This window comes from Trifolium pratense, linkage group LG4 (assembly GCF_020283565.1).
Source record: "Trifolium pratense cultivar HEN17-A07 linkage group LG4, ARS_RC_1.1, whole genome shotgun sequence".
NCBI classification, from domain to species: Eukaryota; Viridiplantae; Streptophyta; class Magnoliopsida; order Fabales; family Fabaceae; genus Trifolium; species Trifolium pratense.
The window spans coordinates 27113351-27137650 of NC_060062.1; the positions used below are offsets into that span (position 1 = coordinate 27113351).

Here is a 24300-nt window from a genome sequence, read left to right on the forward strand (position 1 = left end):
TTTCCATCAGACAGCCAAGATGTGATCTCATTAAGGCTGTCTGATTGATCAGACAGCCCAGATCATCCTACCATCTTGTCTGCGCCACACTAGATTATAAGCTGGAGAGAGAAAATTTTACTTTTGAAAAAGGCAGCCACGTGTCAGCATATGAATGGGTCTGCGTGATTTTTTCCATTTTATGCTTTAAACTCGATTATTTCATCGTAAATTAATTTTTTATTTTTTAATTTTTATACCAAAATTCATAATTTTTTTTTCTCTACAAATAGAGACTTGGTTTGTTTGATTTGGACACCGAAAAAAAAACGCAATTTTTCACTACTTTAAACTCGATTATTTCGTCGTAAATTAATTTTTTATTTTTTATTTTTTATACCAAAATTCATAATTTTTTTTCCTACAAATAGAGATTTGGTTCGTTCGATTTGGACACCGAAAAAAAAAACGCAATTTTTCACTACCTTAAATGAGATAAAACGATAATTAAAAACTAATGTTTGCTTCTGAAACCATTTATCTGGTACAATGGTTTCAGAGAGTTGTAATCTGAAACCATTTTGCTGGTAGAATGGTTTCAGTAAGTTGATTATTAGTTATTTGCTTCTGAAACCATTTAGCTTGTAGAATGGTTGCACATAGTTGTATTCTGAAACCATTTTACTGGTAGAATGGTTTCAGTGAGTAATTTATTAATTGTGTTTGCTTCTGAAACCATTTATCTGGTACAATGGTTTCAGAGAGTTGTAATCTGAAACCATTTTGCTGGTAGAATGGTTTCAGTAAGTAGATTATTAGTTATTTGCTTCTGAAACCATTTACCTTGTAGAATGGTTGCACATAGTTGTATTCTGAAACCATTTTACTGGTAGAATGGTTTCAGTGAGTAATTTATTAATTGTGTTTGCTTCTGAAACCATTTATCTGGTAGAATGGTTTCAGAGAGTTGTAAACTGAAACCATTTTGCTGGTAAAATGGTTTCAGTAAGTTGATTATTAGTTATTTGATGAGATTAAGGTAGTGAAAAATTGAGTTTTTTTTTCTGTGTCCAAATCAAACGAACCAAGTCTCTATTTGTAGAGAAAAAAAAATTATGAATTTTGGTATAAAAAATAAAAAATAAAAAATTAATTTACGACGAAATAATCGAGTTTAAAGTAGTGAAAAATTGCGTTTTTTTTTTCGGTGTCCAAATCAAACAAACCAAGTCTCTATTTGTAGAGAAAAAAAAATTATGAATTTTGGTATAAAAATTAAAAAATAAAAAATTAATTTACGACGAAATAATCGAGTTTAAAGTATAAAATGAAAAAAAATTAACGCAGCCAATTAAAATGTGACACGTGGCCTTTCCTTTTTAAAAGCTTTCTCTCTCCGCGTGTGGCCTTCACCCACACGCGCCTGTCGGCGCGTGTGATGCACGCGCTTGGCTTTTGTCAAATAACGCGCTGCCACGTGTCCTGGGGGGGAAAAAAGAAGTGGGGGGTGCGTGTACTGTTGCGTAAAATTACAGAAGTGCCCCTGTTGCTCTATTCTTCCAAAAAAATAAAAAATGGGTATTTTTGTCCAACTCAAAAGGTGCACCTTGCTAATTTAGACCCAACTGGGTCTAAATTAGCAGCCCCCTATATATATATAGAGTCAGGATCCGTTGACACCAACTAGTTTGACACCAAATGTTACACCTTTCAATAACGTTTTAACCGATATAAATTTTATAAAATCCACCGTTGGATTGAAAGTTTACATCATATAGATCATTTGTGTAAAATTTCAAATAAATCCAAAATCATTTGATATGTTATTGAGATACATCAAAATTAACGGTTTTTGTATTTTTTTAAATGCCGTTAATCTTTATGTGTCTCAATAGCATATCAAATGATTTTGGATTTGTCTGAAATTTTACACAAATGATCTATATGATGTAAACTTTCAATCCAACGGTGGATTTTATAAAATTTATATCGGTTAAAACGTTATTGAGAGGTGTAACATTTGGTGTCAAACTAGTTGGTGTCAACGGATCCTGACTCATATATATATATATATATATATATATTTTTTTTTCCTTTAAATATTTTAAATTTTTTTATAAAACAGTTGGCTATTAGAGGACAAAGCAGCAGGCTTTGCCCACATCCTTTGTATATATCTCTTTATTATATTAATAAAAAAATATACATAAATAGGGGACATAAATCTAACCAAGTTAGTCGCATAGGACAATCAAACATACCATACCAACTTCTAGTTAATCCTAGAGACAAAATATAATCCTAAAAATTTCAAGTGAATGAACCAACAGTCAAAATTTGTTTTAGTTTCTATAAAAAAATTCAGCAACTTTTGGTCCATAAAGTATTTATTGTCATGAGTTTTAGTCTCTATTTTTCATTCAACTCGTGCATATCATTGAATTTTTTATAAAAAAAATTATGTGGTCATGTTTAATAAATTATATGAATCTTTCTTACAAAAGTTTAATTTTTTTTAACAAAAGATAAATTAAATATGAACTTTTTAGTTTTTTCTACATAAAAATTCATCTTATGTTAAAAAAAATTAATTTTTTATGGGAGGTGTTTTCATAATATCATAAACATGAATACAAATAATCATTCAAAAATATGAAAGTACACAAAAGTTTGATCAAAAGTAGTGATCAAAAGTTGATAGAAAATATTTAAGAAACCGAAAGTTTCCGGAAAATAATGATTTGAGGGTAAAATAACGGCTACTATTATCTTCAGAATATAATAATAATAATCTAAAAAACCAAAAACCTCATAACACCATCATACTTGTTCAAGTTGCCACTCAAAAATCATTGAAGAAGGCTTCGCCTTCAACAACTTGCCGCATCACGACCACAAAAATACGAAAAACAACATCAATATCGTTGTGTGTGATGCTCACTTGATAAAAGGGGAAAAGAATAACTGTTCATGGTTGGTGCTACTTGGAATATTGAGGGACAAATGGTTTGAATTCTGTACATGTTAAGTCAGACTCATAAACCTTGGCTTTTGACTTGAAATCCACGAAGCTTCTCGTAGTTACTAGGCTCTCATTGTGGATCAAATAGACACAATGTATATAAAGGTTGCAGGTCATATATAATATAGGTTTTTTTTTAGTAAAAGTAACACGGGAGTTTTTCTTTACGCGCCCCGAACTCCCATTTTTACCCCATTGTATGTTGAGTAGCGAGTGTGTAATACACAATTTATGGGAAAAATAGTTTGCAAGTTAACCTGTCGACAATAATCAAAATCCCTGTTGCAGTCAAATTGTGTTGACAGATGACCAATTTTGATTGGCTATTTGTGTCTGTGTGACTGTGACATAGCATCCACTAATCATAAGCCTTGGTTAATTCAATAAATTGACACCATTATGTTAATTTTTTTCCTTCACATTCTCAAATTCTCTCATTCTTTCAATTTTATATTTTGCTATTTTTATCGTTTTGTTTGTAAACAACCACATAATTCGTTGTCAATTATTAACCAAACTAAGAATGTTATGGTAATCGGCGAAATACTATTTGTGACCAAATTGAGAACGTGACAAACAATCAAAATGAATTATATCCAAATGAGGCTTTCTCATACACAAATGGGATTGCCCCATGCTACCAAGCTATAGAAGGTGTGAGCAGCTGAGGGGCCGCTTGCGAGACCAACGTACAACAGAGGCTTGACTTTCTAAGTGCAAGTCTGAAGTAAGCAACTCGAAGCGAGATACCTCCATGTTCTTCTTCTAAAAATTGAGATGCTAGACGGGGACAAAGATGTGCAAGAGTAACATGCCCCTATTTTATCCCTTAGAGGGAGATTCTATTTAGGTCCTCATTTTTATATTAAATTTGATGTAATTTTTCTGTCTAATGTTTTTTGTTTTGAGAAAGTTTACGTTGTAATAAATATGTTTTTGATTAATTTTTTTTGTCTTTACCTTTTAATAAAAATCTTTACATTCAACTTGTCTACCATTACCCTTTCTTGTTTTTGCAAATCCTGTAATTGAAGGGTTTACTGGTTAACATGGGAAACCTAAAATGGTTAGCATGTTAACCCGCGAAATCTGTTTGATTTTAAATCTGTTTTCTCTGAACAAGTTATCTAAAATAATAAATAATGTCCAAAAAACATCGTATAACAAAAAACTTGTTCAATACCTTAAACTTTGTTTTGCATTGTTCCGTCCTGTATTATTTTGTCCTTTAGTTGATTTTATAAATCAAACAAACCCTACACTTATTTATTTCCAAATAAGCACACTTTGATTTTTATTGAAGGCAAATGCTAACCTATGACCTAAGGGCACATTTTAAGATGTAATTAATAAACTACTATCCCACTTAATGTGTTTCAAAAATAGTAATAATCAAGTTTATTAATTAAAAGATATGATCCACAATATTTATTAATTATTTAAATCAATTACAAAGGCAAATTGTGATACTTGCCAACCATCATCATATGATTACACGCGCAGCTAACTAAATTATTTTGGTACAAAAGCAGTTTTTTTTTGGTCAAATCTTTTTTTTAAGTTGAAAACAAAAATTAATTTTTTTTTTTGACTTAAAAAAAATTAAATTATTAGTATTATAAAATTCCAAAACATATTATCAATTCAAAATCCAAAATAGCACTAACAATCGTTACCATCACAACATAATACTATAATACTCAGTCTTATTCACCGAAACGAAAAAAATTAGATTATTAAGGATGCATATAATGTCAGGCGCATGTAATCATGATGATGGTTGACAAAAAATTAGATCACGATTTGCCTTTGTAATTGATATAAATAATTAATAAATATCGTGGACCATATCTTTTAATTAATAAACTTGATTATTACTAATTTTGAAACACATTAAGTGAGATATTAGTTCATTAATTGCATCTTAAAATGTGCCCTTAGAGCACATGTTAGCGGAACCTTTATTGAATATTAGGTAAAAGATATGTCACATACTTGATTTAAGAACTAGTATTGAATATTGATAGCAATTAAATTCTTAACTTTTTTTAAGCAATGCAGTAATAATTTCTAAGTTTAATTATTGTACACCATTAATATAAAATTATTTTACACGTGTATCTAATAATATGTCATCACATTATTTAATGAATGTGATATTTTATGTATTTTAAAACACATTACATGATATCAATCGTTAGTTGGTTTAGTGGTGATTGACGCTGAACTTGGTATGAAAAACAATAGTTTGATTTCCCTCAACTGTGAGTGAAAGTGGACTGTAACAACTTGATACCATAATTAACTTCCGAACCGAATTAAATTAATGATGAAAAGAAAAAAATACATTACATGATGTGAAAATACTATTAGAGTATTTTTTTTTTGGTTACAGTATATTACTAGTATTGAATATGTGTATATAAATTAAATTTATAATTCATTTATACTCATGAAGAGGGACCCAAAGTCCGAATATCAGATCAACGAAGTCAATTCCTGTGCAGGGAAAACAAAATTCTTTACTTCTTTTCCTTCCATTCCATCATCAATTTCTTAAATTCCATAACCAACCGTTTTTTTCTTCTCACACAATAAATAAACCATTTATTTATTCATTTATTAAATTAATTACCGCGTGCGTTCCACCTCTTACGATAAAAAAAAGGAGAATGTTAACATGTGCATATATGGCACATGTTAAGGTAGTAAAAATAGAAATTATGTCTTAGAATTTGTGCATTTTTAACTTTTCAAGCATTAAATGTCTTGTATCATTAAATGTTAAATTTCTATATTAAGATACTTTATCATGTGCCCTATATGCACATGTTAACAAGACCCTAAAAAAAATCGTGTAAAATAAAAACATGTTTTATACTAGTCCTCAAAAAAAAAAAAATAATAAAAAACAATTTTCATCTTCTCTCCCTTGTCCCAACGCAACTGCAAGAACAATAGTAAATGTTTCAAAATTTCAACGTAGTGTTTCAATTTCAATTTCTTCACCATCATCGTTGTGATTCTAAACACTCACTTCAATCTTTGAAATTTGCGTGCGTGTGAGCTACGTCACATGCATATCTCACTCTCATCTCCAAATTTCCACTTCTTTGGTAATCTAACACAATTCTTTTTTGATTCCGTTAAATTTCCGACTAATCCTTACCGTGATCGTCACTATCGCCGCCGTAATCGCCGCCGTATTACGGCGGAGGAGTCTACTCTCTTTTTTATTTATTTTTCTGGATAAATGCGTGTTACAGTGGATCTAGGGTTTTCTTCTTTGCTTTTCGCGGCTTTAATTTGTGTCATTTTGCCGGCGATCGGTTTCTTCATACGTTATAAGTGGCGGCGTGCGGCGGAGAGGGCGGAGGAGATTAAGAGACTGTTGATTCTCACGGCTGAGGAATCTGCCAGGGCTGAGCGTGAGGCGGCAGCTTCGTATCAATATGTTGTTGCTGCGAATTCGTATCAATATCAAAACGGTGCCGTTTCAGCTTCGTCTCAATACGTTTCACCGAATTCGCATCAAAACGGCGCCGCTTCGGTTGATAAGAGCAATCAATGTGTAGTGTGTTTTTCTCCCACCACTACAAGGTGTGCAAGGTGCAAAGCAGTTCATTACTGGTATGTTCTTGGCTTGAAATTTCTCTCTTTGTTGTTGATTTTGCTAAATTTAGGGTTTTAATTTTTAGGGCATAGGTTGTTAGTTTTTATATGTTGGTTGGCCTTTGATTTTTTGGATTATGTGTTTGTGTTGTTTTTGTTGAATGGGTTTTGTGTGGTTTCTCTTTAATCACAATGAAAAAAAGTAAAATATTTGTCTTTGGTTTGAATTGACACTGGACTCTTTTAGTTTGTATCCGAATATGATCAATGTTCAAAGAACGGTTTCTTTTGACATTAAAAATCTAATGCACTTATTTTCATTAAAAATCAAAGGATCAATACAATACATGTTGGACTATCATTGTAAAATTAGTGCAAGCACTTTGCTAATTGCAATGTGTTGGCTCGCCTCGTAGGAAATTCCACACGGGAGTTGTAACAAGAAAAAGAAAGTAACCTCCCACGCTCCTTGATGATGGTCACAAATTCTGTAGCATCCTCACACATGTGCTTCACTCCATCAACCACGAGCTTTGCATCCATCTCGAAAATAACATCCGCCATGTCCAGTTCTCTCATCCAAGTCTTTTGTTTCTTTTATAGAATACTTTTAGAAGTAAATGGCTTCCTTATAAATTTTCTTCTCAAGATTGGTGTATATGTAATACAATTGCTTGTTTTTTGCATTTTTGAGTTACGACCCCCATTATTTTTGGATAGATTCTCTATTAGTGGTAGGATTTTGTGTTGTTGCATAATTTGTTGAATAATTTTCACTGGTATTGACAATCATACCCATATTACTTTTTTAGTGGCATTTCAATTCTAGCATTTTTGAATGACAATCGTACTCATATTACTAAGCTGTCATTTCATTGCTTTTCCTCTGCAACTTTTCTATTTATGTAGGTTTTAGTAAAATTAAAGTATCCTTATTTCCTAACGTTATTTTACTGTATTTCAGTTCTGGTAAGTGCCAAATTGCTCATTGGCGTCAAGGTCACAAAGACAAATGTCATCCTCCCAGCACAGCTCGCCAGACTGATGATTTGGTAAGCAATATTAGTAAGAAGCTAGCCAAGCCAGACCGTCGTGGATTCAATGATGAGAAGTCTCGGATTGAAAGTACAGAGATTACAAAATCCTCTGAGAAACCCCCATTGTCTGATATAAAACGTTCTCCCAAATTTTCTTGTGTAGGGACTGATAATGCTAGAGTTGAGTCTCCTGCAGAGGAAAATATCGCAGACTCTAATTCTGAATTATCATGTAACTCATTTTCTGGATTCTCTGCTTCCACTGGTGCTAATGGATCATCATCATCTGATGATTCATCTGTTTGTGAGAGTATCATATCAAATGAGCATGAGAGATCCGAGGGACCTATTTCTACTGACCACACTTTTGACGTCTCTGACAACACATCAAATGGTCATAGCATTGGTGCAACCATCCCATTGTCACCTAAGTTTGCTAGTTTGGTTGATTCAGCTAGACCTGGTATTGGTAAAGAAGAGATTAAGCTCACATCAAATGATAGTTCAGGTTTGATGATGCAGAAAGGGGGAACAGAGCCTTCTAAAGTGTCGTATGGATTTTGGAATGGCACTCTTGATTCAAATGGGGTAAAAGATGACTCTTTTGGTGACCCTCTTCTATCTCACTCTAATGAACCTGTTACGAAGTCTGTTGGGAAAAATATGCCAAACATAGGATTAGGATCTTCCAAGAATGAAGGTCTTGATTCTACTCGTTATACAGATGCTTCAAGCATCCATAACTTGCACACTGTTGGCTCTAAGGTATCAAATCATGTTGTGATCAACCCTGGAAGCAGCTTGAGATCTGCTGAAATTAGTTGTCTTCCATGTACATCTGCCGAAACTAAGTTAGTTTCTAGAGCTGTAGAGGAGGAGCATTTACATTACAGTTCAAAATTTATGAACAATGGTACCCATTCTGGCACTGGTAATTCATCCCAGGTTGCTAATTGCTCTCCAACTTCCAAGGATGGCCTTAAAACATCTGTTATGAAAGTTGTTGATCAGTTTAGAGGATCAAATATGTCCAAACACTTTCCAATAGCTGTTGGAAGTGATGTTGCTGTAAAATACAGTGAAAAGGTTACTTTTAAATAAATCTCTTATGTTCTTCATTGCCTTAAGAAAATGTTTTTCTTACACAGTCTATTAACTGTTGTTGCAGGGTCTTTTTCCATATGATTTGTTTATCAAACTTTATAACTCGAACAGAGTGGAGGTCCAACCATTTGGTCTTACAAATTGTGGAAACAGGTAATTGGAAATGCTCGTGAGAAATTGATAATTGTTGCATTATATGTATTAATTGGAATATGTTCATGATGCAATAGAACAGTTTGACTTTACACAATTTTCTTCTTTCTTTTCCATAAGGATCTTATATTTCTTGCTCTTTGTTGATTGATCTATGTAAATGGTTAGGCTGTAGATTTTAATATGTTTAGGATTTGCTTTTTCAAAAAAAATATGTTTAGGATTTGCTTTTTCATTTTCATAATTTTACTACCATTTTGCAGCTGTTATGCGAATGCTGTACTCCAGTGCTTGGTATTTACACCACCATTGACTGCATATTTGCTTCAAGGGCTTCATTCTAAATCATGTATGTATGCAATCACATTTTCATGTTTGAATCATCACATGGCAAGCTGCAAGATTACTATCTGTATAACTGTTCTCTGATGTTAGTTTCTGATGTCAAATTCAGGTGTAAATAAAAAATGGTGTTTCATCTGTGAGTTTGAAAGTTTGATTTTGAAATCAAAAGACACAAAATCTCCCCTCTCACCTATAGGCATACTCTCTCAACTACAGAATATTGGAAGTCAACTTGGTAATGGAAGAGAAGAAGATGCGCATGAATTTCTAAGGTGTGGTTTACATCTTTGAACCTGTGTAAATTGATATTTCATACTTTCATTATTCTTGTTTTATTTCTTACTTAAAGTAATGCATCATATACAGGCATGTGATTGAAACAATGCAATCTGTTTGTCTTATGGAATGTGAGGCTAATGCATCAGACTCATTAAAAGAACAAACTAATTTAGTGGGTCTTACATTTGGAGGGTACCTGCGATCAAAGGTAATATATATATATATATATATATATATATATATATATATATATATATATATATATATATATATATATATATATATATATATATATATATATATATATATATATATATATATATATGCATCTATCTGTCATGGTCTTGTACCTCTGCAACTTTTGTATTGGCTTGTTTTCGAAATAGATAATGCTATTATTGCTGTAAACTAGCATTCACTTATCCAAACAAGACAGGAAATGAAAATAAAACTGATCATATATTGGCAGATAAAATGCATGACATGTGGAGGGAAATCTGAGCGTCAAGAAAGGATGATGGATTTGACTGTTGAGATAGAAGGAGAGATAGCATCCTTGGAGGATGCCCTTAAACAGTTTACAAGCATCGAAACTCTGGATGGAGAAAACAAGTACCACTGTGTCAGGTAGGAGCCTTTTGGAAATATTCAATATTATGATATCTTACGCATGCTTTCATCTCAATGCTATATAAGGTCGAAATAATATGTTTGGTCAATTAGTCTTGTCCAAATCTGTTACCGAAAATTAGGGGGAGTCTATTTTTAAGATTTTAAATGGATTTGGGTGTTCTGTGGCCACTCCTATAGTGATAATGAACTTGATTCGTAGATGTTTGGGAACTTAGTATAATAACTTAATAAATCATAACAGCTTTTGACAAAAAATAAAACGGATCATAAGTTATTTGGTGTATTATGGTGTCTGCAAGGATTTTCATTGCATGGCATGTACCAAAATCTTACCAAGGTTTATAATGCTTGTTTGTGGCCTACTTTTTGTGAGTACTGAAATCATACTTTGGATCTGCGTAGCAACATTTTAAAAACCGTATTGGTGATTGAACCGCTGAAACCGGGTCATGGTTCGTTGAATTGGATGACTAATAAATAAATAAGTATAATTTTTTTTTATTTTTTAAAAAGAACCGATTGAACCAATTGCGACCGAACTGAATTTCAATCTGATTCAGTGAGACTGAAAATCTACCGCAGTTTAACCAATTGAAAGACTGTCCAGTTCCAGGCAGAACCTTATGGTCTGGTTTTGTAAACATTGCTGGATATTGTTGATCAGTTTAATTGGAAGTTGAATCTTATCACTCATGCTTTTGATTAAATGGTTTATTTTCCGTTGTATTCTTGTTCAATGATTACTGTCCTCCATTTGTTATCTTTTTATGTTTTTGATTTGTTACATTACATTGTTTAAATCTTTGCCATATATGTGTAAATTGTGTCTTCCAGAGGTTTTTGTTATGGAATGTTTTTCCTTGTTATTGATAAACTGTTTCCATGTTAAACAGATGTAAATCTTATGAGAAGGCCAAGAAGAAAATGGCAGTTTCAGAGGCACCTAATGTTCTTACTATAGCATTGAAGAGATTTCGGGTATATATATATGTTTAATGCAAGCAAAATACTTTACCATACATCTTGTGTGCAAATTTAATACTTTTTTACATGTGTTGCAGTCTGGAAAATATGGGAAGCTCAATAAGCCAATTCAGTTTCCTGAAATACTTGACTTAGCTCCTTTCATGAGTGGAACTAGTGATTTGGCTATATACAGGCTGTATGGGGTCGTTGTGCACTTGGATACAATGAATGCTTCTTATTCAGGTCACTATGTGTGTTATGTGAAGAATTTCCAGAACAGTTGGTTCAAGATTGATGACAGTGTGGTATGCGTCAGTTTTCCTTAATTTGCATATCTTGATAGTCGATAATTGTGGTTCTTAAAATAAATACTCCCTCCCTGACACATTACAAGCAAAGTTCACTTTTTAAGTAAATTTTGCTTATAATATGTCACGGAGGGAGTATGTTTATGTGAATTTATGCTTTCTTTAATTAATGATCCTTCTTAACAAAGCTTATAAGTTAAAATGTTATTTTGTAGTTATACAAGACGGTTAGACTTTATGATCATTAATTCTATATTTAAGTCTTAGCATAACTCTTAACCATGGAAATTGATAAATGCATGGTTAGATGTCTGACACCTTTTGTGTCTGTCCATGAAACCCGTGGTAAATTTACTCTGCAGTGTTATCTAATTCCAAACTAAAAACTTCTTAATTACGGCCAAATAAGCCCATCCAGAATGTTGGAAATCCTCCTTAATTACGGCCACTCCTAGCTGCCTTAATTGAGATCACTATGGAATTCCTTAATTAACTAAGGAATTCCAACATAATTACGGAATTCCATAGTGATCTCACCCATAGCTTTTGGGTTTAAGTTTGGTGTAGTTCAAATTCTAAAATGATACTAGATTAATTGTTGGGCTACCCACACCGTCCATGGCTCATAAGCCTTTGGGTGAGGATTTTTTTAACTGGAAAGCTGTCTTAATTGCTGCAACTCCTAGCCAACATGTGTGTATACATTTTTTCATATGAAAGTTGTGTTTATCAATAATGAAAACTACTATGTTTTATCTACTGATATTTCCAATGTAGCTGTTACGTTGAACTCATTCAACCGTCTCGTATTTATTCTACAGGTGACGCCTGTTGAATTGGAAACAGTATTAACAAAAGGCGCATACATGCTTCTTTATGCTAGGTAATACATCTATTTTATATCTTCAATTTTTTAGAGTAACATATTGTTTTATCTATATTATGTTTTATTGTTTCATTTATTTTTAATTAGATGAATTCCTTGCAGGTGCTCACCTAGGGCCCCAAGATTAATCAGGAACATGATAGTGTCCTCAGATTCAAAAACCAAATTGAATGGAAAAACTATCATAATGAAGTACAAACATGCATCAACACATTCTGGTTCCACTGAATACATGACTAATTCAGTTTCTGGTACATATGATTTACCCGCCTTAGAGACAATCAATTCGAAGTTCCATCGCATGAAAAGTATCATGGAAGAAGACTCATCAAGTGATAATTCATCCCTCATCAGCAATAATTCAGACGATTGTTCTTGCAGCACTGATAGCACTTATGATTCAACAAGTACCGACGAATTTGCAGATTATATTTTTGGTAATTCAGGACGAGTTGGGGGCGGCACTTCCACCGCATGTTCAAGAGTGGGGATCGACGGTCTTTTGTATTGGAGTAGACCCGTGGATGTTGAAAGGAGTGATAAATGTGTTTCTCATTTGCATCACAACACAAGTATAGAGCATAGTAAGTTAGATACATGTAGGAGTAGTTTTAGGCAGAGTAATTCTTTTGAGAGAGCAGGATCCAATGATTTTAGCTATATAAATTCTGGTGTAACACATAGAAAGACAAGAGAAACAAAGGATTGAAATATTTGATTACCATACAAAAGTTGAGAGCCCCTAATTGATAAATAATAGTGGGGATTCTCTATACTATGAATTTTTTGCAGATCGTTTCTTTACAGGTTGATTTTAAAAATGCATAGTCTCGTTCTTATACATTTTTTAGAAATAATCTAAAAATATCAGTAGCTTATTTATACTTCTTTTTTTTATTTTTACAGAATGTCTTATTTATACTTTCAAGTTTGAACCTTGTATGCACCCAATTTTACTCCATTGACTTCTAAGAGACATGTTCTTGTTATAAGGTTTTCTTGCCCAGTTAATTCATTTCATACTTAGATGGCAATATGTAGGGTATGGTTGCATACCCGCAGTTTGGAAAATATTCACGCCTAGACTCATTTGCGTTGGTAACAATTTTAATACTCGTATCCATATCCTATCCGTATCTAAGTGCTCATATTGTACCTATAACTTGCATTTTAACTATAGAAATAACAATCACGGGGATAGAATACACAACTTTTGTAACCAGATGCATTGGCTCATGCAATACTATTAGAACAAAACGAGTTTTGGAACAATGACTTGATTGATGTTTTGATGATACCAATATATAAGAATTCAATTGGTAGTAGTAATGTGTGTTCTAGTATACAGGAAATTATATATGTGAAGAACATACATAAAGAACCACAGATAGAACATTAGGGAGTAATTAGTTAAAATAATTATAAGTAATAGTTATTAAATAAATTAGGTATTAATAGTATTTATATTAGTTGAACTTTGCCGAATTGTTAGTTAATCGGGCCTTTAAGCCCATCTAAAGTTTTATCCATTTAGAAGTAGTATAAATGTAGTGTGTTGAACACAAATTAAGGGAATTGAAAATGAATGTTTTATTTTATCTTTATTTTACTTGTCATCTTAGAGTACGATGAGTTAACTCTATAGTTAAATAGTTTAGAAGACAAGCATGGATCTTAGCTAAGGAGTCAAAGGAAGTCAAGTTTTGAATGGAACAACACCTAAATCCGAAGGTCAACTTTGAAGAGAGATAAGTAAACCCTTGGGGATATACAACCACGCTATGAAGACCGGATCTAAAATCGAAGATTGCTTCTGATGCCAAAGATTGGTTCTGAGTTGAAGAGAAGTTTTGAAGCCGAAGATCAGCTCTGTTGAAGATGTGTTATGGAAGAGAAGCCGAGTCTTTGAAGAGTGATTGGTCAAAAGATTCGTGTGTCAGTGATAAGTCATGTCTATACTGGATAACCTGCTCTTAGGACTGACACCTTTGTCCTCTTGCTCTAAGACGTCAACGTCTTTGACCTGCTCAAGGCAATTTGTCTCTGCTGCATTAAATGCTACATGAAACATGCTTACAATCAACAATGTTGAAGAAAGGTCATTCCCAAGAAAGCTCAATGGATACTTCCTACTACAACAAAAGATTAGGACTTAGGAGGTTCTCATCAAACTAGGATGATCAAAAGATTAGCGAGTTAGCTTTACAATGGTTAGACTGTGTACGATTAAGTCTTCATCAACAAATATATTTGATCTCCTCTAAAAGAGGAACTCTTAGTAACATTGAAGACTTGCAAGCAACCGGTACAATCAACCTACAAAATATAGCTTGTCATTGTACAAAATACTTAGATAGGTTTCTTACAAACTTGTATCTTAGAAAATTTAAGGTTTGTACAATCTGTACTTAATTGTAAAGCTTAACACTTCGAGAGTCTCAAGTGTGAGGCTTACCATTTGATTGTAAAAATTCTTTTAGAAGGCAACCAAAAGTCTCTTGACTTAGTGTATCGAGCAAACGGAATTTTATCGATCAGTAGTACCTTGAGCAAGGAAGTCTTGGACTAGGTGTTTGAGCAGGGAGTCTTGGATTGGGTGTCTCAGGCATTGTAATATTGGTGATTATATATACTGTTAAGCCTTCTTAGTAAGGGGACTAGATGTAACCCTAGTTAACGGATGAACCAGTATAAAATTCATGTGTGTTTTCTTGTCTATTTACTCTGTATTTACTTTGTCTTGCTTATAATTAGCCGTACCTTAGCAAGAAGTTTTTAGAAAAATAAAACAAAATTCAAATTCTTGTGTTTTTCTCACATTCAAAATACTTGTACCGGTTCATAAATTCGCAAAAAAATAGTCTTCAAAAAAAAATCAGTATGCACGGGTGCATAATAACTTGCACTGGTTCATGTTTGTCACATTTTTCAATTTTGTTTGTTTAGAATTGATCCACCGATTCATTCTGTGAGAATTTACATATGCCTGCATAAAATACAAAATTTAGGGAAAATGTAAAATTTTGAATTTTAAACCATTCTAATTTATTTCTATTCTATTTTTGACATCTATTATTGAAAGAGAGAAAGAAAGAGTGAAACATAACCGTATTGTAACTAATTCTTCTGTTTGTTATTGATTTTTGTTATCTGATGATTACAATACAAAGTTTTTATATAGACTTGAACTAGGAGTGTGTTAGTTCCTAATCAGTAAGCTAACACACTTGTATATAATGCTTAGTCTAATCTAAACATCTTAAGTCTAAACTAATCCATTTACTGTATAGTTACAAGGGTATTTACATTGTATACACTTACACACCCCCCTCAAGCTTATTGAGAGTCCCTCAATTTTGATACCATCTATGTCACGTCATGGAACTCCAATGATAAGAAGAAAAAAATTAAGATACTAATCATTATACTATAAAACTCTCTTAGATACTCTTATTGGAGATGCTCTTTTATATTTATTTTCCAGATATAAATGTGCACTAGTTAATCATTTATCTATAGTCCAAATTCTTCAAATTTATTAATCGATTTCCGTGTTTTTCTTTCTTCTCTCTTTTTTTTTTCTACTGGAAAAATAAAAATTCATCCTAAATTTTGCCTTTTAAATACCGAATCCACCATAAATCGCTTATTAATAAATGGCCTAACATAACAGTCACCTAGCAACTTGTTGGTTACCTCTCAGCGTTATCTTCATCCAATAATATATGCATCGATCAAGCTTCTGGATTCACTGTTACACTGCAAAGAACAACAGTGTACAGATATTCTCCACTTCCAATCTCTTCAAAGCGAAGTAATACCATAATCGAATCAACTAAAAACCCACTATGGAATTTGTGGAAACTCTATAGAATATAGTCTAGAAAAAGACCAATGCAATCTACCTAGATATCCAAATGTAGCAACATATCGTGACCCGCATGTAAAGAATAAAAATAACATTGATTCTTTATGAATTCTATATTCAATTATCCTCCGGTTCTATCTATATATATAATTCCTAAATAGTTCTCCTAACCCTAATCCACTTAGACCAATTAAATTGTTTCATTTAGCCACATCATCCATTTAAATCCAAATAAAACACTCTACAATGCCACATCAATTCTACTTATATTATTATTATTATTATTATTATTATTATTATTATTATTATTATTATTATTATTTATTATTATTTTATTATTTCATCTCTATACTTTTCATATTCTACATTTATAAACTTATGACTTTTTAATATACACTCAATCTATATATATAAATCCTAGATAGTTGTGGAATTGTCTATCTAAACCCTAATCCACAAACCAATGAAAACTTTTCATTTAGCCATATCATCCACTTACATTCATTTAATGTGGGGTACTAATTGTAATTATTATTATTATTATTATTATTATTTTGGGTTATTATTCATTTATATTTTTTTGTTCATTTTATTATTTTTTGTATTTTAATGTTTTTTTTTCAAAAAGGTTAATATTTTTGCTAATAATCTTTTGTCCAATCTTTGTAAATATAAGGAGTTGGTCGATTGTCAGGACTACTTTCTAATGTTAGTAAAAAAAATAGATACAATAAAGTTTACTAATGGTTGTTATGTCCTGTATGATTTTTATCATATTCGATATTTGAGTATGAGTTAAGTTGGTTTATTTTTGCTCCAATAAGTTTCAAATTAATATAAATGTCAAATTCGATAATACAGTAGTTTTTTTGTAAGAGATAATAAAGTAGTTTATCCAACTCAGAATCCTTCCAATGAGATTTATAATATAAATAAAAACTTATGTTTCAACATCGATTGTTTTCCATGGTCAATTATATGTTGTCATTTCCATAGTTATTTTGAAGAATGAGTTAAAGATATTGCTAATCAATGTTAATGAAGAAGATACCAAAGTAACTTCAAATCTGATGTATAAATAAGTTTTTTAAATGTATAAGCATCGATATATATAATTCCTAGATAGTTGTGCAACCACTAATCTAACCACAGTGTATGAGTATGACCATAAACCGTTTTCATAGTGACATGACAATTTATGGATTACCAACTTATTTTGGTAGATGCAATAAGATCCATTGTAATCTTTTCGAAATGTATAAACACATCTTTAATATCTATCTTATATTTACATCACTTTATTATATTTTTTTTTAAGGAACATCACTTTATTATTATTATTATTATAATTATTTTGTTTTTATTGATGTTATTATTATAATTTTCATAATACTTATTGTTTCAATTTATACGAATGATTTTTCAACATTATAATATAAAATACCGCATAACACCCGTGCATCGCACGGGTGTGGGACTAGTATATAATATATATAAGAAAAAGTTGACTTTTTTGTAGAATTGATGTATCTAAACAATAATATAGTATAAATACATCAATTCTATAATAAATCTAAAATGTAAAATTTTCTTATATATAAAACCGGAAGAAATATATGTTAGATTTCATATGCAAGAAAGATTCATTCTGGATGTTTCAGTTCAGGTAGGATTTTATTATTTCTTATTTATAAAAGGTACTAGAAACACTTTAGTCATAAAAAAAACATACTAGAAACACTAAATACATTTTACCAAAAAAAAAAAAAACACTAGACACATACTAACTTTTGTAAACACTTTGTGTATGTTTGGTTTCAATTTTGGAGCAGCCAGAATTGATTCTGGACATGTAGAATGAATTCTGACTTATTTGGTTCCTCAAAACTAGAATTGATTATGCCTCCAGAATGGATTCTACTTGAAGCTAGAAATTGTAGCTTCTCATTCTAGAATTGATTTTTACACTCAAATTATTTGTTCAACTCACTTTTGTATGAATATATCCAAACATAAATCAATTCTATCAAACTCAATTCTATCAAAATCAATTCTGTCAAACTCAATTCTATCAAAATCAATTCTGTCCACCGCAGAACCAAACACATACTATCTATATTTTCACGTAACCATTAGATTTAGTTTTAGGTCCTAGACTCAATCCTCTTCTTTATAAACCAATACTTAGAGCATGATTATCGGTTTATACATGTCGTTCCTTAACTGTTGCACAGCAGGTGCATGTCAAACCAAAGGCAATAATTCATGGGACAAGGATTGTGACTTTTTGGAGGGAAAGACACCCTGACTTTGGGCCAATATCATCCGTCAGATCCATCTGTTGCACAAGATAAGGCCACCTGCATTCAGAGAAGCACAATCACACTTCTCTGCAAAATTTGAAAATACACATAACAGAACACATCTAATGCCAATTAGATCTACTTGTTGAAACATCAACACTTTGCTGCAGAAATTGACAGCAGAATAAGAAAGAAGAAGAGCCAAGGAGATGCAATCAACTCTAAAGAATTTACCAAAGGCAAAAAAAGCTAAATGAAGCACAATAACAACGCCGTTGTTACTTATTCTTTAATCATGAAATTTTCTATTTCTATATGATTTTTATTGCTCTGCAATTTCAAGTTCTGTATGTCACTAAACAGAGTTGATGATGAAATCATTGTTATTGGATCTAGCTTAAGTTCTCAATCTGATTATGTCTTCTTTGCAAAACTAAATGACGAAGAGGCAAAAGTTTTTGGCAATCGCGGGGTTGACGAAGGGAACTTGTTAGGAGCGAGAACTGATTTGTTACTTTATAAACAAAAATAAATGTGGACAGGTGGCATTATCTGGTACAATAGATAGATCTGATGGATGAGATTAATTGGCCCAAAGTCAGGGTGCCTTTCCCTCCAAAAAGTCACACAATCCTTGTCCATAATTCATGTTTGGCAAGGTGCATAAACTAAAGAACGTGTGTATGCAGAAGCACGATCTTTACTATGCCACATAGATATAGGAAGCTATTGTTTTTTATTTTTTCCTTTCAAATGACCATTGTTAGTAATATTGTGGGGTTAAGTGAGACTCATTTTAGAGTGTTTGATGGATTGTATGGATATTTAGAAAATATAGTGGAGTTGTTTAAATAATTTGAAAGTATGAAATAGAGTAAACAGCCACTTTAGTCTCTGAAAGTGTCACTCACTGTCATAGTAGTCCCTGAATCACCAAAAAATATTTTAAAGTCCTTGATTCGAGCATCCGTTAGTCAAAATGGCCCCTTGCGTTAAATTAACGTTAACTCTGATAACATGTCCTCTTTTTTTGCCACATCACATGCTTATGTGTTACTTTCTTGCTTATATGTGAATTTCATGGTGCTTAAAGACTAAAATGAATACAATGTGTCTTCTTCAACCCAAAAACTTATACAAAACCCAGAAAACTGTTCCCCTTCAACCTAAAAATTGATACCAAATCCATAAATTTATTCATCTTCATCCAAAAATTTATCCCTCTACTTATCCTCCATTCTTGTTCTACATGGAATCAACCTTAAAACTCATTGAGGACAAACCCATTTCACCATATGATTAAACTTCTCACTCTTAAAAATTAGGGTTTTCAACAAAAATTAGGGATTTTTTTTTATTTTGAAGCATGAATTGAACAAAATAAAGCAATAGAAGATTTGATTGGAAGTAGAAAATGGAAGAAGATGATGATGTGATGATGGGTTGGTGAGGGAGAGTGTAGAAAGAGGATGAAGATTTGGGTATAATGTTTGATGGAGGTTTGTGAGGGAGATTGGAGAAGAGGATGAAAAAATTGTGTTTATTCATTTTTTCCAGGAAGATGAGATCATGATTTTATTCATTTTGGTCCCTATCGGTAGTTCACTTTCATTTTGGTCCTCACGTACGTGGGCTTAGTTTTTGAATCAGATTTGACAAGTCATGGTCCAATTAGTCAAGGACGAAAAAGACTGTTTACTCATGTGAAATAATATAAAATATTAAGTGGGACCAATTTAAAGAACTTAAGTGAGTTGGATGTATATGGATGCTCTTAGATTTTGTCAAAAAAATGTACTATAGACTATGAATAATTAAATCATCATGAATATTATTACAGAAATACAAATACTCCCTCTGTCCCAAATTATAAGGGAAAAACACCTATTTTTTTTTGTCCAAATTTATAAGAGAAAAAATCGTTTTCAATAATGTTTTTTTTCCTTATTTTTATAAAATTAAATGCAAATTGCATTTAATTTCTTCTCTCTCTCATTTTCTCAATAAACAACAACCAATAAAAATTGTTTTTACATCTTCCTATGCAACTTATTCCAAAGAAAACCCACAAAAACATACTTCAAATTCTCATGTTTTACTTTTTCTTAATAAGTGTGATTTTTTTATTTTTCCTTATAATTTGGGACCGAGGGAGTATATAATAAACTCAGAAATTGTAGCAAAGTAAAGTAATGTTTTTGTAAACATTATCTATATTTTCACGTAATCATTAGATTTAGTTTGAGGTCCTAGACTCAATCCTCTTCTTTATAAACCAATATTTTTTTTTACACATAAACTAATACTTAGATACTTAGATTTTGTCAAAAAATGTATCGTAGACTTTGAATAATCAAATCATCATGAATATTATTACGAAAATATATAATAAACTCGTAAATTGTAGCAAAGTAAAGTAATGCCAAGTCCCTAAACTCTAAACTATTACTCCGTGAAAACCTAGTTAGGATTATGTTTTTATCATAATAATAATAATAATAATAATAATAATAATAATAATAATAATGGTTAGTTTATGGATCATGTGATATAATGGACGGTCAAATTTTGAATTAGTTTCTATAAATTTCAAATTATTCAATTATATAATTAGGATTTAATGGTTAATGAAATGGATTAAGGTTGTTTTTTTTTTTTTTTTTGATAAGCTGTTTGATTTTATCGAGTTGAGATCCTCTCCATTTCTTATGTTTTCCATTTCTTCCATTATTAAAGTTTTTAAATATTTTGGGGTGTATAAATGACATTTGGACCCACTTGATGTCACATTTTTACATTTATATTCCCAAAACTATATAATAATGGAGGAAATGGAAAGAATTGGAAATGGAGAGGATCCTAACTCGATTTTATCGAATAAACTCTTCATCTAAGTAGTATAATTAATTAATCATTAATTTACTAGACTTAATACAAATCTACCAAAACCACCGTTAATTTCTACAAAACCATCAACAACTAAACCAATCAAGACCAAAGAAAATTGCAAAATAGCAACAAAAAGTGATTATTCATTACAATTCAGAAATGTGTTCTTGGCGTTGTAGACCAAATCACATCCGAAGGTAGTTGAGCACTATACATACACGACTCGCCACCGCCGGTGAGCTGCGGTGGGGACTTCTCATCACCACCACCACCACCGGAGACTGATTTATTCATAACATCCTCTTCCAAAGGTAACCTATGATAAGATGGATTGTTAAAAGAAGCGGCAATCACAAACACCGGACCAACGGCAAGCAACCGTCCAACGACAAACCCTCCGACGATCTGACCCTGAGGTCCGGCGAGAGAGATCGAGAATTCTTTTTGGATCGGCGGTGAGGGTTCCGACATGGAGAAGAACGTAGCGGAGATTGAGAGAATGTTAAAATGGCCGTGAAAAGTAACGGTAGTGCCGGGAGGAGCAGATATTTGACGGAGTGTAACGTTAGAGACGGTACCTGAACCGGTTAATACACATAAACTGGTTTTTCTTCGGTTACTGAACCGGGCTATTGCTTCAACAACATCGCTGCCTTGGGGAATTTCAAGAATGTGTGGGCTCATCGTGGGCTCGGGCTGACGATTAACTATGATTTGGGTTTTGGGCTTGTTTTTGGAGCCAGGTGGACGGCCTCTTGGCCTACGACCAATCTCAACAGTGGAACCGTCGCCGCCACTTGGCTTGTGGGCTGTTATTGGGCTTGGCCCACCGCTGCTTCGGGTTTCATCTTCTTCTGATGTTTGGCATTCACGAGAGGATTGGAAAAGGTTATGTTGTTGTTGTTGTTGAAAGTTTGAGAACATTTTGTCTTGTTGAAGTTCTTGTGTTTAATAGAAGAGAAGAGAAGAGAAGAGGACTCTATTATGAAGAGAAGAGAAGACAAGATAGAGATGAATAGAAGTGAAAGTAGAGTTGAGGTGATTGGATTTTTTGGGTATTAAATAATTGTGATAATGTGGGGTTTTGTAGGGAAAAAGATAGAGATACTACTACTATTTGAAATTGGATTAGATTAGATTAGATAGAGAAAGAAAAAGAGAGGGATGGAGGGAGGTGGGTGGGTGAACTTGGAATCCAAGTAAAGACTGGATGGCGCTGCTGGCTGGCTAGCTGGTTGGTTGGAGCAGTGTGGGGACCCACGTTATGTTGGACTTGGACGGATGGGATGTGTGTATACCTATGAAGCACGACACCGGACAGGACACGGACACTGACACGTCGACACTAATAAAATTTTGGAAAAATGACATAATTTAGTGTAATCATAGACACCGACCCGACACATATCCGACACGAAAATGCCTAATATGAGAAGTGTCGGTGCTTCCTAGATGGATACAGAGAAAATTGGAAGTCAATATAATTATTATGGATCATTTACTCAAAATAAAAAAAGAAATAAATAAAATTATGGATCATCTCAACTCCTCAAGGGTATTATATTATTAAGGAGAATCAATTCTCTCTATTACACGAGAGAAATAGTAGAATTTTAGCCATTGATTTGTGAGGAGAGAGAAAAGAAAAAGTGGAAAAAGATGAATCAAAAAGTAGAGATTGAAGAAATTGAGGAAAATAAAATTGAGAGAATCTATGTTCGATATTAAGCTAGGAGTACAAGTACGTTGCTTAGACGGACTGATAGTATCACCGCTGGTAGTGAGATTCACAATTTGACATGCATTCCTTCTTAATTATGCAGAGTACGGCGGTGTGAGCATTTCTATAGAAGAATTTCTCTACAATATGCATACAAATACAACAACTCCATGCAAATTAGTCACACACAAAAAAATAAAAAAAATAAAAAAATCCATGCAAATTGACGACATCCTTTTACTCTATTTGATTATTAGGACTCGAGTTGATGAACTTTGTGCAACCCACGTGATTATGAAACCCATCTTTGAAGAATTTGTTTAGGGGACTCAACACAACGTGCTCGAATATGAGAACCTATTCTAGGAGTGAGATTATGAGATCCGACTGAATAGAGAGCCCAAACTGGGTAACCTTTGCTAAGTTCATTAAGTAATCAGTATTGTTAAGTAATAACCACAATTGTTAAGATATTGATAACAATTGTTATGTGATAGCGAGCCTTTGATGTTATATATAATATGCTTGTGATGTGTTTGATGTTATATATGCTTGTGATGTGTTTGAATTTTCTTTGGTTATCGTTCCCATGCATTTTGTTAGGGTGTTTCAGCCCTAACTCAACTTCAGAGATGCAATTGATTATGACGTCTACTAGAGTCTACTAGAGTGAATCATCATTTATGGTTCTATTTTTAACAACCAATTTTTTTGGGTTAAATCCACGTGCCTCCAAACAATCTTATTCCAAGAATCATTTGATAAAATTTGATAAATGTGAAATACTCTTCCAACAAGGATTCATTCAAACCATTTTATACTATTTTATTTTTTATAGTTTACGTTAGGGGTGAGCATGAACCCGAGACCCGACTCGAAACCGATATAACCGACAACACATTGAAGCATTCGGTCGGGTGCGGGTCGGGTCTCGGGTCAACAAATTGCAAAAAACCGGGCATGAACGGTTGCATACGGGCGGGTGCGGGTCTCTAAAATTCTATCTCTCCATAACCGAAACCGACCGAACAACCATTAGATGCAAATAAATTTTTTCTCTTCTCTCCCTTTCAATCTAATATACTCTTCTCTTTGTTATTTTTATCCATCTTTGATATAAGATAAAAATATTATATTTTACAAAGCTTATAATTAATAATATGGTGATAAAGAAGGTGAGAAATATATTCTAATAT

General features: G+C 32.5%; 2 protein-coding genes across 3 annotated transcripts; one reads left to right on the plus strand and one right to left on the minus strand.

Annotated features, from left to right (window-relative positions):
• Window positions 1-5495: 5495 nt before the first annotated feature.
• Window positions 5496-13115, plus strand: LOC123920105 (ubiquitin carboxyl-terminal hydrolase 16-like). Of its 2 annotated transcripts, XM_045972248.1 has the most exons (12): window positions 6495-6631; window positions 7030-7177; window positions 7578-8736; window positions 8819-8907; window positions 9171-9256; window positions 9362-9524; window positions 9619-9739; window positions 10001-10158; window positions 11058-11142; window positions 11226-11435; window positions 12260-12321; window positions 12427-13115. In XM_045972248.1, exons 2-12 carry the CDS (start codon window positions 7086-7088, stop codon window positions 13031-13033), a joined length of 2832 nt encoding a protein of 943 aa, XP_045828204.1. In that variant the 5' UTR covers window positions 6495-6631; window positions 7030-7085; the 3' UTR covers window positions 13034-13115. The 2 variants fall into 2 exon arrangements, with proteins under 2 accessions (XP_045828202.1, XP_045828204.1); XM_045972246.1 differs by lacking the exon at window positions 7030-7177 and having other exon boundaries at window positions 5496-6631.
• Window positions 13116-21386: 8271 nt separating this feature from the next.
• On the minus strand, window positions 21387-22472 carry LOC123920106 (AT-hook motif nuclear-localized protein 28-like). The gene has a single exon (XM_045972249.1). The coding sequence runs from the start codon at window positions 22306-22308 to the stop codon at window positions 21538-21540; it is 771 nt and encodes a 256-aa protein (XP_045828205.1). The 5' UTR covers window positions 22309-22472; the 3' UTR covers window positions 21387-21537.
• Window positions 22473-24300: the final 1828 nt, after the last annotated feature.